This window comes from Meriones unguiculatus, chromosome 2, assembly GCF_030254825.1.
Source record: "Meriones unguiculatus strain TT.TT164.6M chromosome 2, Bangor_MerUng_6.1, whole genome shotgun sequence".
Taxonomy (NCBI): domain Eukaryota; kingdom Metazoa; phylum Chordata; class Mammalia; order Rodentia; family Muridae; genus Meriones; species Meriones unguiculatus.
The window spans coordinates 183,855,604-183,870,204 of NC_083350.1; the positions used below are offsets into that span (position 1 = coordinate 183,855,604).

The 14,601-nt window shown below is 46.2% G+C and overlaps 1 protein-coding gene across 3 annotated transcripts in view; it reads right to left on the minus strand.

Moving 5' to 3' along the window:
* Tmem144 (transmembrane protein 144) overlaps positions 1-2,235 on the minus strand; it is a 30,145-nt gene extending 27,910 nt beyond the window's left edge. The window contains exon 1 of one of the 3 annotated variants that reach the window (XM_060378468.1): positions 2,217-2,235. Coding sequence is in view for 1 of the 3 variants with exons in the window: in XM_060378469.1 (XP_060234452.1) it covers positions 1,270-1,348 (79 nt within the window). In the remaining 2 variants the exon portion in view is untranslated. Of the gene's footprint in view, positions 1-1,269; positions 1,705-1,779; positions 1,940-2,216 lie in introns of those variants that run through there. The other 2 variants (XM_021659542.2, XM_060378469.1) reach the window with 2 other exon arrangements.
* Positions 2,236-14,601: the final 12,366 nt, after the last annotated feature.

Here is a 14,601-nt window from a genome sequence, read left to right on the forward strand (position 1 = left end):
TAGGAAAAAAACTATTTGAAATATATGTGTACATATACTTATACTTTTCTAAAAACAAAATCACAGTGGGTAGAAAACACTCTGTGTTGGGATGAGCTAAGGAAGAGACACTGGGGCCTGTTTAAAGAGTCACGTTCACGATAAAGACCATACTGCCTGTAGGCTCCGGTGCCCGTTAGTGGCTTTCAGAGGTAAGTGGCTTACAGGAGTAGCTCAAGGGTCAAGAGGCATGTGCTATCAGGAAAGACACGTGGCACATGCCCACAGTCCCAGAACTTGGGAAGCTGAGGAATGAGAACCCTTCGTTAAAAAGGGTTCCATCCAGCTAGGACTGAGATCCCATCTACAATAAATAAATAAATACACAAAAATAAATATGAGGGTTGTTAAACGAGGCAGGAGATCCCTGTTAGGATAAATAAACGAACAAATAAATAAATAACCATCAGGGCTGTTAAATACGATGTAGGAGCTACTTGGAAAGCTGCCATGGGACTGAAAATACAGGTGAAGTAGCTAAAAACATCATTTCCCCCATTAAACAATTAAGCAAGCAAAGCAAGGACACGGATAAGAGGACAGCGCTTTACGTTAAGTGATAACTGGGAGTGCTAAAGGAGCGCACGACCTCACTAGACTGCTGAGTAAAGGTCAGTTACTGCCTTAGATGAACGGCGTTCGTTCACAGCGCACGGCTCTGGCGCTTTTCCAACGCACATGATCCCCTGTACACCCACAATCCCGAGCTGCTACAAGGAGGGTCCACCTAGTTCTAAAGCATTTCGGTGGTAAAAATCATCACTTTACCAGACATTCATCCCCAAATCCCTTTTACCACAAACCTATTTCAAACTACTCCTCTAAAAATCTCATTTTCTGACTGTGGTTTGATAGCAAACTACATCCCTCGCTCGGGAGGCAGAAGCAGGCAGATCTTTAGAGCTTACCGCCTCACATAGCCAGTTCCAGGCCGGCCAGGACTACACTCGTGAGACCTGCCCTTAAAAAAACAGGCAAGCAAGCAAAAACCACTATCATTACTATTATTATTGCCATTGCTATTTATTTCTTAAGTAATCCTGCAGAGCAATCAGCAAGCCTTCTGCTCAGCTCCATCCCGAGCCCTTATTTTTGCTTTCTTGATGTGAGACAGTCTCGCAGCTTGCCTGTCTAGGCGGCCTTTAAAAATCACTCCAGAGCCCAGGCAGGATTTAAACTTGTGATTTATTTCCCACATTCATTTTATTTTATTTTATTTTCAATGTTTACCTGGACAATAGAACCATAAAAACCACATGGAGCCGGTAGCACGTGGCCTGCCCCCACCCGGTGACCTAAGGCAGGCCATCAACCAGGCAGCAGCTTGCTCCGTAGTTTAGCATTTCTGCAGGGCAGAAGCTTTCAGCTTGCTTCTTTCCAAAGGTCTCAAGTCCACGTATCTCAAGGTTTACCTGTTAAGTACTCACTGATATTTTATTATGCACATTGAGTCTTTCTATGAAAATTTACCACTCTCGTTTCATTACTGGTATACCTGCTGTTTTTCCTACTAATTTAAAGTTTTGGGCAGCCCCTTTAACGCAGTATCGGGATGTTCAGATCGATACTGCCGGCTCTAGTTCAAAAGACTTCATTTCTGGTTTCCCTTAATTTCCTCCAATCCGAGGGCAGTTCGCCTGGCTCTGGGCTGACGTCACCGGGGGGGGTACGTCCTAGTTTTCCCAAGAAGCTGCAGGCTACCGGGCGGACCCAGGGCTACCAGGCTCGGTGGGTACTCACTGCGCTGTCTGCGGAGCCCCTGGCCGGCTCTGGCATGAGTGGACGTCTTCCTGCCGGCGTCCGGGAGGGAGACCAGAGTCCCTCCCAGGCCCGCCACCCTCCCAGTGGAGGGCTGGAGCTCAGTCAGGTGACTAACGAGACGTCAGGCCCTCTGTCAATCAGCAAGTTAACCAGAGAGGTTCTTTGCCCTTTAAGAAGGCTCGGTGTGGGAGTAGCAAGTCACCCTCTTTTAATCATCACACCTTTGTTTGTGGATAAGACAAGTTCAGAGGCTCCTCACACTACTAGATAAAAGCTGACCACTCCAATTTGTCCTTCTTTGCTAGGTGAGAGCCCTGATAAGTTGTTCCCCGCCCCCCCCCCCCCCCCCGCCTTTTTTTCCTTTTTAAATATTGAGACAGCTTCTCACAAGCTTGTCTAGATTGGCTTACACTTACTGCACAGCCCAAGTGGGCTTTGATCTTGTGATCCTCCTGCCTCAGCCTCCCATGTAGCTGGGATAATGGGCCTGGACAAAGGCATCTAAATGAGCAATGGACACTTGTGCGTGCGCTGATGTAATGGGCACAAAGTGGCCCGTAGGACTGCCACCGCTGTGGCTCGCTGGCACATTGCAATGGACAAGGGAGGCGCCTTACACAAACCCACACACTGGAGGAGCTAAAATAAAGCTTGGCCCAGGAGCCAATTTCTTTGAAAATGTCCTCCAGGAAGCTTTGGTGTGAATGAGGCTGTGAGTCATATTCCAGATCAATTCTCATCCCACCTCATCAGCTATAAGGATCACCAGAGCAGCGAGTTAGAGTGCAGGTTCCTGACGTCTCATTGAGACGGACTCTCCTATGTAGCTGAAAGTGTGTGTGGTTGTGTGTGGTTGTGTGTGGTTGTGTGTGGTTGTGTGTGGTTGTGTGTGGTTGTGTGTGGTTGTGTGTGGTTGTGTGTGGTTGTGTGTGGCTGTGTGTGGTTGTGTGTGGTTGTGTGTGGTTGTGTGTGGGGGCGGGAGGGGGAGGACGGAGAGGGCGATGAACTTAGGGGTTTCAGCAGCCTTACATTAAGCACGCCTGTCAGTGCCACCGTTTCCCAAGGGCACGCACTCACTACATTTATCTGTCACCTCGGGTGACCCACGTAATAGTTCAGTGGTTTTCATAGCTGTTTTTATCACACCTGCCAGGTTGGCCAGAGAACAATTTTGAGTTAGGAAAATATACTGTGTTATTGAAAATTGATGGTGCTGTGTTGAAATAAATGTTTCTGCCCTTCCTGTGGGTATATTTTCTACACAAAATGTTTAACAATAAAGGTTACCCCAATAAAGAATAAAACTATTACCTCTACTCACTTTCAAGAAATAGTCCACCAAGAGTAAGAGCTTTACTCCCCGTAAAGCTAACAGCTCTTGGAATGAACCAAGTCTACTTTTCATCATCTATATTGATCTTAGGAAAACATTAACACTATGTACTTATTTATATTTGATTCTAAACTTTTTTCTTTTTAAAATTTAAATTGTGTGTGTGTGTGTGTGTGTGTGTGTGTGTTCCGGTTGGCCCCAGAATCATGACCCTCCAGCCTCAGCCTTCTAAGTGGAAGAGCATAGGCTGTCCGACACACTATGCTTAGTTGGGGCTTCTTGTGCTCTAAATAGTCATGTATTCATTTGAGAAATTTCTATGAGGCGCCTGCTATAAACCAGCACAGTTCAAGACCCTGGGAATAGATTAAAAAAAAAAAAAAACAAAAAACAAAACTCTGCACCTACTTAGCTTCCAAGCAAATAAGAGGAACTGGATAGTGAATAATGTCTCTGGTATGTTAAACAGTGATAAGGAGTTAAAGAGATAGGGGAGGAATGGCCCATAAAGAGGCCCTGAGGCCATCTGGAGAATGGTGGGGTGTGGCTCCAGCTGATGCTGAGGCAGTCAGGAGAGAAGAGTGGCCGAGAACAAGGCTAGAAAGGCCAGTGGGTGAGGTTGAGCTGGATGGGAGGCCTATTGTATTACTGAGGGGACTTTGGCTATTCTTCTGAGTGCCTAGAGAAAACCTGAGAGCCCTCTTTTACAGATACCCCAAATGTATAACGTTAAATGATATACATATAAGCTTTGTTATCTCCCACAGTCTCCGGGGTTCCAGACCTTGGGGTGTGGACCTTGAGGTGTGCCTGGGCTTGGAGATGGAAGCTTACCCAGAGTACTATGGTCTGCTCTAGTTGCTCACTGGAGCCCACAGCTTTTCTTCACACGGGCTGCTGGAGTATTCTGACACGGTGCTGGCTTTGCACAGATAGACAGGTTCAGAGAATTGAGCGTGTCCACTGTCCTTTGTGACCTAGCCCCTGAAGTCACTCACGGACACCCAGAGGACATTGTCACCAAGGGCCCTTTGGAGTGACACCCAGGAGGGAAAAGGAAGAGACTGAAGGGACCAGTGTTCCTACACAGACACACATGGAAGTAACCCAGCGCAAAAGCCAGGAAATAGCTTTGTCAGGGAGCCTGATGCACTGGTGACATAACACCAGGTGAGGTGACAGGCGGGCAGGAAGATGTGATGGAAGAGTTGTGCACATACTCCCCAGGCTTTCCTGCTTCTCAGTGAAGTAGGAACACTGTCCCAGGCCAAGAGTCAGGACCACCAAGGAGGTGATGGAGTTTAACAAGTGTTTGTCTCAGTCAGTATCTTCCAGGTGATTAGTGTTGGGATCAGTAAGCAGGCATCTCTACGGCCAGCCCCAAGGGACCTGACAAACCGGTTATCAGGCATTTGTGAAGCCACCAAGAAGACCACCCGCTCATCACCTGGAACCACCTGCGCATGCCTGGGTCACCTTATAAGAGAACTCCTGGAGCCCCTCCCCCCTCTTTCTCTTCTGCCTCCTCTCTCTTCGACCCCCTTCCCCTTCCCCTAATAAACCTCCCACGTGGAACCGGTCTCGTGGTATGATTTGGGAATCTGCTGTGTAACCTTCACAGCTGCACGTTTTCTAGCAATTAGTGCTTATTGTCAATAACCTTGCTTAGTTATATCTTAAAGAAGAGAAAATTAAACCATCATCCATTGCACCATTGTTCTATTATAAGAGGCACAGCTTGAGTTTTGTAAACTGAAAGAAAAGAAAAAATATCTATCTATCTATCTATCTATCTATCTATCTATCTATCTATCTATCTATCTAATTGTGGGTTTTTTTTTCCTTCAGGGGCTTGTAATAATGATGGCACGGAAACTTCTAGCTCACTCTTTAATTTGTAGTTAAGGTTACTTTATTAGAAACAGACAGCTTAGGCTGTGGCAATGGCTGGGTGGAGTAAGCCCTTGCTGAGCAAGTGTGCGGACCAGGGTTCAGAGCTTTAGACTTCATTTAGAAGGCTGCTGCAGTAACTGCCTGCACGTGGGAGGCAGACACCAGGGATCCCTGACAAGCCAGCCAGCTAGACTAGCCAAAATTGGGAGTGGAGAGAGATCCAGACTGATACCTCGCATCAACTTTGGGCTCTCCCAAGCACATGCACACCCGTCCATACACATGTAAATACACACACACACACACACACAGAGGGACAGAGGGACACAAGTCTTGTCTTTACACAATCAACGGAAGATTATCAAGGACAAATCATTGAGTGACTGAGTTGGGTTAACTGGCTCATTGTGGTGTGTGGGAGGGAAGGAAAGGAAACCAACATCAGAGGAATTGTAGGGTGTCTTTCTCTCTCTAAAAAAAAGAAAGAAAGAAAAAGGAAAATCAAAGATACTTTGAAAGGGCAGGGTTTAGGTGCAATCAAATGAAATGTTTCAGTGGGTAGAAGTGAGTGGGAGAAGATAGTCTCATTTCTGGACAATAAAACGGACCTCTGATCCTGTTTCCTTGGAAACTAAGAAGTCGAATGCGTTCATATGCCATGCCCACATCTGAAGCTCACGGGTTGAATACAAATCGAGGCTGCTTCTGCACAGAGTCCAACCTTTCACTGTTCCTGGAATAGTTTCATTTTGATATTAACACCCTATTAGAATACTTCCTGAAACATACTTAGAAATTCTCACATTCAAGGTTCTCAGCTAAGCTTGCTGATTGCCAAAGGGGAAGTTTCCTTAGTGTCGAGTTTATGCCCTTCCTAGTTCTAACTTCCGTGCTGCAGTTGACTGAAGATCTACTGTTGCTGTAACAGGGAGCCCCACGAGGGGGTGCTCTTCCCATGTGCTCATGGCTGTGGAGGCCTTGGCGAGTCTGTTAGAGCAAGGACGGTGTTTCAGGGAAGCAGTTCGTTCACGCTCTTAGAAACATTGCTCCCGAGGAGATCCAAGATGGCGGTGCCAACCACACAGGCTATCTGAACAGCAGCTCAGCAGGCGGGCCATACTGCGGCCCCCAAGCCCCGATGTCTGTGTTTCTCATGTGAGAGGAGAATCGATGGGGATTTTTGAAGGTCCATCTTCAGGCCACCCGGCTAAAACCGGGAAAAATTCCTGAGCTCCTGCCCTGTCCTGCTGCAGCTCTGGGCCACCCGCCCAAGCCCACTTTCTGTGGATACCTCGCTGAGACCCGCACTGGTGGCTCAGACCTTGGGTGTTCACTCTCACTGTACTGAGGGTGAGGCTCCAAACCCTCAGTCCTCAGGCCCACCGTCATAGTCCTGTGGACACCTTCTGGGTGCCAGCAGCTCCTGCTTCCAAATCTGTGAGGCCGCAGTCAACATCCTGTAGACACAGTGATGCTGACTCTTACCGCCCAGGGGAGGGGGTACATTCAGGTACTGACTGGGAGGCTCGGCTCCATTCTGCCTACTCCCTTCCTGCCTGGTTCACCCAGGTCAGAATCAGCCAGCACAGCACAGACAGCGGAGCTGAGCGAGGCACAGGATTCAAGTCCCATTGTCCACCATCTCGAGGAAGCCAGTGGGGCGCTGGAGCAGCTCTAGGCTCGGAGATCTTCCTGCCTACTCCCCAGCAGCCTAGCCCACCTGGGTGGGAAACAATGCAGCCAGCACAGCCGTGAACCCAGCAGAGCTGAGCCGGGCCTGGGACCCAAATCCCATCCTCCACCATCTTAAGGAAGCCTATGGGACACTGGAAAAATCTCTAGACTCAGAGATCTTTCCACCTGTGCCCCAGCTACCTGGCACACCTGGATCACAAACAGTGAGCCAGCAGAGACAGTGGATCCAGGGGAGACTACTTGCGACTCCAGAGACAGGTGGATCTAGTCTGCATACAAGCTACGGACAACCAGATGGCTAGAGGCCAGCGCCAGAATACAAGCAACAAAACCCAGGACGTCATGGCTTCACCAGACTCTCCAAAAATCAAGGGATATGCTATTGCAGCTGAACCACAGGAAAATGATCTTAAATCTATAGTTATGCAGTTATTCGAGGCACATAAAGAGGAAATGAGCAAAAGAATAGAGGCCATCATGGACAGACAGGAATCCACATTCAAACAGATGAAGGAAATGAATAAAATCATTTGAGACATGAAAACAGAATTAGAATCAATAAAGAAAACACCAAGAGAGAAAACCCTGGAGCTGGAGAACTTAGAGAAGAGCTGAGGAACCACAAAGATAAGCATCACCAACAGACTACAAGAGATTGAGGAGAGAATCTCAGGCGCTGAAGATACAATTGCAGAAACTGATAAATCTCTCCAAGAAAAAATAAAATCAGGAACATTGCTCCTGTCCTCTGAGACTCCTCTTGGCAAGCAGTTCTCAAAACTTACAAACAAAACCAGATAACATGCAAGGAAAAAGGCAAACAAACAAAAAAGCTTCAGCTGTTTGGGATTGTCACATGACGATCAAATCACACTTAACCTCAGCCCATTGCTCCTTTGTCAGGAATGACACTGCCTTAAATGTGAGCAAAGAACTCAACGATTCTCCAAGAAGATGAGAGCAGCTTGTTTAGTTAAATGTCAACCTGGAGATCAGAAACTGGTCAACTGCTCATGTTCAAGAGTTTAGAATTCTTGACTTTAATCTGAGATGGAACATATCATTGCAGAAGCAGCTCCAGCATCCCCCAGCGGCCTCACACGGCCTCTCCTGCCTTGCTTTTTGGCCTGCGCCTGAGTAGCATCGGCTGTGTCTCCTTGCGTCAGTGGCTTCACCGGTGAGAACTGTAGGCCCCTCTGATGGCAGAAGGATGGAGGAGAAAGCACAGCAGGAATTTGAGAGGTTATGTCTTCGGCGTGAAGAAAACGGGATTCGAGAGGAGTTGGCACAGTGAGAAAGAGGAAAGGTACAGATGGAAAAGCCTGGGAAGAAAGCCGTTATTGCTTGTACTAACCAGCGATCAATAAATGATTGAACGAACCGCCCGGCCGCCGGGCCGGCCACCTGCCTGCACTCTGGAAGGTCTTCGTGGAGGCCCCTACAGGTGCCACTCCCAGGAGAGAACTGTTGACTGAGAGATGGGAGTGATGGAGGAGCAAGGCGGTGCATGCACTGTGGAGAGAGGCAGAACTGGTGATATGACAGCTGTGGCCCATGAGAGGGAGGCCTGAGGTCGATGGTGGATCACATGGTTGCCCAGTGGAGTCGACAGGATGGAGTGCAGCAGCCCGGATGGCAGACTCGAGCCTAAACAAGCTGTTCCAGCGAGGGATATCCTAGATCTTGGCAATGGCGGAGGTGTGAGATGAGGAACGGGCTCTACTTTCTAGATTAGGCCTCCTCGAAGGACCGTGTCCTGTGATGCTGCTGAGGACCATTGTGTGGGTTAGTGGTCCTGATGTGGCCGAATTCCAGTTGATGCCTGGGGACTGTGTTGTCGGCTGATGACACACGGCTGTTCATGACGTGTGCTTGTGGTCCAAGCCCATGTTAGTATCTGTGGACCGTGCTGCCCCTGGGGACCATATTGATGTGAGAGACTAGTGGTGACCAGGTCCGGGCTTCTACTGAGGGTCATATCTAGGTCCGTGGCATTAATGTAGCCAGGTATGTGTTGCTGGCTATGGCCTGAGCTACTGTGGAAGGCCATATGGATGCCTGTGGCCTGTGCTGCAGCCTAAAGCCATGTTGATGCGTGCAGGCAATGCTGCCACCTGGGTTTATGGTGATGTCTGGGCCTGTACTTCTACTGAGGTCCACGTTTGGGTCCATGGCCCTTTGCTGTTGGGTCTGTCTTGATGTGTCTGGCCCATGCTACCACCAAAGGCAACTCTAATATCAGCGGTCCTTGCTGAAGGTGGAAGCCATGTTAATATCCGTGACCCCAGCTGCATCCTGGTTCATAGCCCTACTGCAACTGGGAGCCCTGTTTATGTGATGACACCATAAAGTGTGCGGAAGCCCATGATCCATGCTCCCGTGGTCCACAAAGAGCAAAGAAGCGACTTTGATTGTGATAACAATGACTGCAGCTGAACAGTTGTAAAAGAGGGACATGAACGACTTCTGTGATAGCCTCTTCCTCCACAACAATCTCTCACCCTCTGAAAAAAAAATGGTAACGGCCTAGTCAGGAAGCCATTGGAGAGGACTCTTAAAACTGTGACAGGTATTTGCCCTCCACAGTAGATGACTTCCACAAGCGATTTGGGAAGGGAAGGGCTCTGCTCCATTGAGGGGGCAGGCCACTGAGAGTCGGACCACGCCTCAGGGAGTACATAGATAACACAAATTAGACCTTTTTTTGTGGGGGTGGGGGATGTAAGGAAAGTGGGTGGAGAGGTCATGGAGGGACTGGGAGGTGAATGTGATAGGCGTGGATGATGTGAAATCCCCAAATAATCAATAAAAATATTATGTTGGAGGAAACAAAACCGACTTAGCATCTTCCTTCCACAAAATAAGACACAGAAATCTTCTCTGGGTTAACTTGGTCCAGTCTCTAGAACCACTTTGCCAGTTACATGCTGTTACTGACTAGGATTTAAGGCATGGGCCACCACCATCTTTCAACTTCTTTTTTGGTTTATCTTTTCAAAAAAGTTTGAGATTACATCAAATTACACCTTACCCTTCCTTTTCCTCCCTCCAAACCCTACGGATACCTCTCCCTACTCTCTTTCAAATTCATGGGTTTATTGAATGCATGTGTATACATCTGTATATATATGTGTATAAATATTTAAATTCACATATCTATCGATCTCTAGGTGTGCCCTATCTAATCTGTATAACGTTAGAGCTGGTTCTTAAGCCACTGTCCTAAATCTGGTGACTCTGTGTTTTTACTAACACATTTCCCCAAGTGCTGAGACGTTATGCGCCTCACTTGGCTCCTTAAACGTGACACGAAGCACGTCTTGGAGTAAGAATTTGAAGCAGTGCTCATGTCTTTAAGTGTCCATTCAAAAGTCCTCCTGCTCACCATGGCCAGCCAGCTGTGCCCTGTGGATTCGAATTTCCGAACTGAAAGTCTCATTTTGGTTCTGTCCCCACATTCTCTTATTTCTCCTGAAATGTCCTGCTTCATGCTGAACACACTGATTTCTCTATTTAGGGGCTCACCTAGGGGCTATTCTACTTCTAAAACTTGCGTCACTGGTAAGAAATGGTTTCGAGTTGACAAATGACCGTAAGAAAAAGGCCAGATATGCTTGACAAACAGCTGGCTGTGCTTATTAGTTAAAACAATAAGTTTACCCAGACAACAAATCTGACACGAAAATAAAATGTGTTTCCATTCTCCACAACCGCTGGCAAGAAGAAAAACTGTACCCTTGGATTTAAAGCTTATTCTGATCAGTTGGCATTCAGAGCTCATTAACCAAGTCTTGGGACCTGCCCTTCACAGTTGTCACTCCTCGGAAGCTGTCTAACCACCACCCCCACTGCCCAGTGGCAGCTGTGTTTCCAGAGCCAATAATAACTTCCCTGTGGCCTTCCAGGAGAGTGTGCTACTGTTGATTTTTCCCTCTTTGCAGCTCTTCATTCACGTGGCTAAAGAATACCACGTTCTCTGCAATGCTCTCCAAGTTCCTTCATTGATCTTCTTGGTGGTTTCACCTGTTATTCCTGATCTCTTAAAGTGTCCAGATTGCTTTTCTGGAATCCAGTCCCCTAGTTCTGGCAGTGTTCTTCAGATTTACCAAAACCCACCCTACATACAATATTCTATAATTTCCAAAATGTTCATGTCCTTGTCTCTTGGCCAGACAGAGAACACTGATCAGAAAGTGATGTTTGCTTCTAAGGTTCTGTCTCCATGGTTCTGAGCCATTTTTCCTTTTTTCCCTTCCTCCTTTCCTTCCTCTCTCTCTCTTTTTCCTTTTTGAGACAGGGTTTTACCATGTATCCCTAATTGGCCTAGAACTCCATATGTAGACCAAGATGACCTCAAATGAAGAGAAACCCACCTGCTTCTGCCTCCAAAGTGCTGGGATTAAAGGTGTGTGCAGCTGTTCTCAACCATTTTTATTGAAAATACTTTTTTCTTGTATTTCCAGATTATGGTTTCACCTCCCTCTGTTCCTCTCAACTCCTCCCCACCTCCTCCCCCACCCATATCCAATCCTCCTTCTGTCCCTCATTAGAAAACAAACAGGCTTCTAAGGGATGATAATAAAATCAAAGATAAAATAAAAACTAGCACACCAGAATTTAACAAAACAGAAGAAAAAGAGCTCAAGAGAAGCTATAAAAAACAGAGGTCCAATCATTCTGACGTTCAGGAAACGTATAAAAATATTAAAGTGGAAGCCATATACTTCACACACACACATATATATATATGTGTGTATATATATATGTGTGTGTGTGTGTGTGTGTGTGTGTGTGTGTGTGAAGTACCTATATGGTGAAAAGAGAGAAGAAGAAACTATATGAGTAAAATAAAAATAGAAAAAATTAAAAATGAGATAAAATTTTAAAAGGATGATTTTTTTTAATTAAAGATTAAATTGAAGAAGGACATTATAGACAAGGAACCTCTGCTTTCTGTTGGCCATCTCCTGCTGGGCACGTAGACTACCCTTGACTAGTTTGTTTCTCTAATGAGACTCCTTTGGTGGAAAATAATTTTTAACTTACAAGTTCAATAACTTTTCTTAAGTCACACTGTCTGTTTTGGCATAGCACATGACCATTTAAAGGTAAGCAGTTACTTAACAAATTATAGACCTAGGTCATCTTGAAGTACAGTTATAGAGGGAATTTGAAATTTATAGTTTTATGCCAACTTGACATAACTAAAGTCATCTGGGAGGGAATCTTAGTTAAGAAAATACCTTCGTAGGATTGGGCTATAGTCAAGCCTGTAGGGTGTTTTCTTAACTAGTATTTGAAGGGGGAAGGCCCAGCTCATTGTCAGTGGCGCTGTTCCTGGGCTGGTGGTCCTGGGCTCTGTATGTAGTCAGCCTGGGCAAGCCACGATGAACAAGCCAGTAGTCAGCACTTTCCACGGCCTCTGCATCAGCTCCTGCCACCAGGCTCCTGCCCTCTTCCCGTCCTGGCTTCCTTCTATGATGAACAATGATATGAAAGTGTGTAAGCCAAATAACAACCCCCCAAGTTGCTTTTGGTCTCCATATTTTCATCACAGTGATAGTGACCCTAACTAAGACAGTAGTGAAGACAATCTGCTTTATCAAAATTGGATGCATACATTGTCTCTGAAGGAGTTGAGCAATAATTTCAATGGGCTACATTTCATTGATTTCTCTTGACCTCCCGCCGGATCTGAGATTCAGTATCTTTAAATACATCCTTCTTTCAGTGACAGGTCTTGCTGTGTTCACCCATCTTCAGCCAGGACATGAACAATTCCTAGCAATAGGAATAATGCTTCCTATTCTTAATGTGTAACTGAGCATTGTCACTCATAGGAGTGCACTTCACTGACCCCACGTGATTGGTTTCAGGATATGAACTTGGTCCAAACTGAGCCAATAATTTCAAAAAAGTAGTTAAAGTGATCAATTTATTTTGTGGTGCAATGTGGGCTAATTACAATCCTTTGTTAGATTGAACAGAATAAGGACAGTTCCTGCTTGATAAAAGATGATAAGTGAAATGAAGGAGTTATGTGCAGCCCCCTTTCTAACTGTGGAAGGAAAGCCCCTGGGAGACTGAAGGCAGAGCCAAGAGTTACAAGTGAAACAGAGGACCAGCCAGTGACAGCCCAGTCTCTGTCTCGTTTGTCCTTGGGCTAGCTTTCTGCAAATATTAGCTCAAAATTTTGTACTTTTTGATTTGGAGACTCTCTGATGACTACTTTACAAGGGCAGGAAAATTACTTTCCTATGTGCCTAGCAATAAAAGCAATGTACCTAACATGCTCAGAGAAGTGGCTGCCTTCATGAGACCTTTCTGTACCTGGTACTTCTTCAGAACCAGCTCCTCTTTCAACCCGTTTCCCTTTTCTGTTTTTCTGTTTATTTACCTTATTTTATGTGTGTGAGCATTTTGCCTGCATATATGCTTGTGTACTATGTGCATGGCTGGTGCCCAGGAGGCCGGAAGAAGACATTGGATCCTCCAGAACACATGGCTTTAAGCCTCCACGTGGGTGTGTGCTGGACACAGGACCTGGGTTTTCCGGATCCTTCTGAAAAGGATCAGCCAGGGCTCTTAACCATTGAGCCATCATTTCAGTCTCTCCCTTTTCTTCTTGACTCAACTTTTGAATTAGTTTCAACCAGCCTTTACGGGGCTAAGTTTTGTCTAGGTTGATTAGGAAGATGGCAGCCAGCTGTTCCAGTCTTTTCTCCTTCCTAAAGACAAAGGCTCTGGAGAGATGTCTCTGTTATGGAGAATGCTAATAAAGACTCCTGACTAGTGTAGTTTAGGTCATATGACCATTTCCAAGCCAGCTACTCTGGCTACAAGCATGGACTGTTCTGGCCAGACCCAATTCATAGGTTCCTTCTCTGGCTTTGAGTACATCAGACATACCTGTTCCCAAACAGGAAGTGTTGGGGGGGGGATTTTATATACCATGGACCCACCGCGCCTGCCACAGTGTGCCGCCCCATGTCTGTTGGTTGAAATAGTTGTTGGAGTCTGAGCTACAGTAAGTAGATTTCTGCCTGAGTAAGTTGTTTCTCTCATTTCTAATCCAGAGTTCTGCTGAACACATGCTCTCCCTCCCATCATGCCTTCCTAGGGTCCTGTCTCCCTAAGCGGCCCTGTTGGCTGAATCACTCTAGTTAGAAATATAAGAACCTTTGCCAATTTCTCCCTTCCTCCCTATACCCTCAAATGTGAGGATTATCTTAGTTTTTGCCTATTTCTTCCTTTCTGTGTCTAATTAGATATCTTCTGATGTCAGCTTCAACTTTAAAACATCACTGATACCAATTTCACTGTCCTATCTCTATTGCCACACTCTTGATTCTGCTTTTATCATCCTGTGCTCGTATGTTCCCTTAATTAGTTTTTCATTTATTTATGTCTCGTATGTATGTGGGTGTGTGTGCACTGTGGGGATCAGTGGACAACTCGCAGGAGTCTCTCTATCCATCATTTGGGTCCGAAGAATCAAATCCAGGTATTCAGGCTTGGTGGAGGGCACTCTTGAGCTTTTCTCCATCAAGAGGGATGGCAAAGCTTTCCTCAAGTGTTGGGTTATGAGGATGACTGGTATGTTTGTACAAAGACTAGCAATTGTGGGCTCCTCTTCTTGACATTGATAGCCTGAACTGTAGACTACAAAGACCTCCTATGGAGACAAGCTACCCTCTCCTCCCATGCAGTACCTAATAAACACACTGAGGTTCCAGGGTGCTGGGTAGTGGGTGCCCTTCCTCAGAGGTCCTAAACCCCAGCTGAACCCAGCTTTTTATCAAATGTGCCTTTGAATCTAGTTTTATTCATACCCTTGCTGCCCTTAGTTAGGTTTCCTGGACCCACGCTGCTGGGATAGG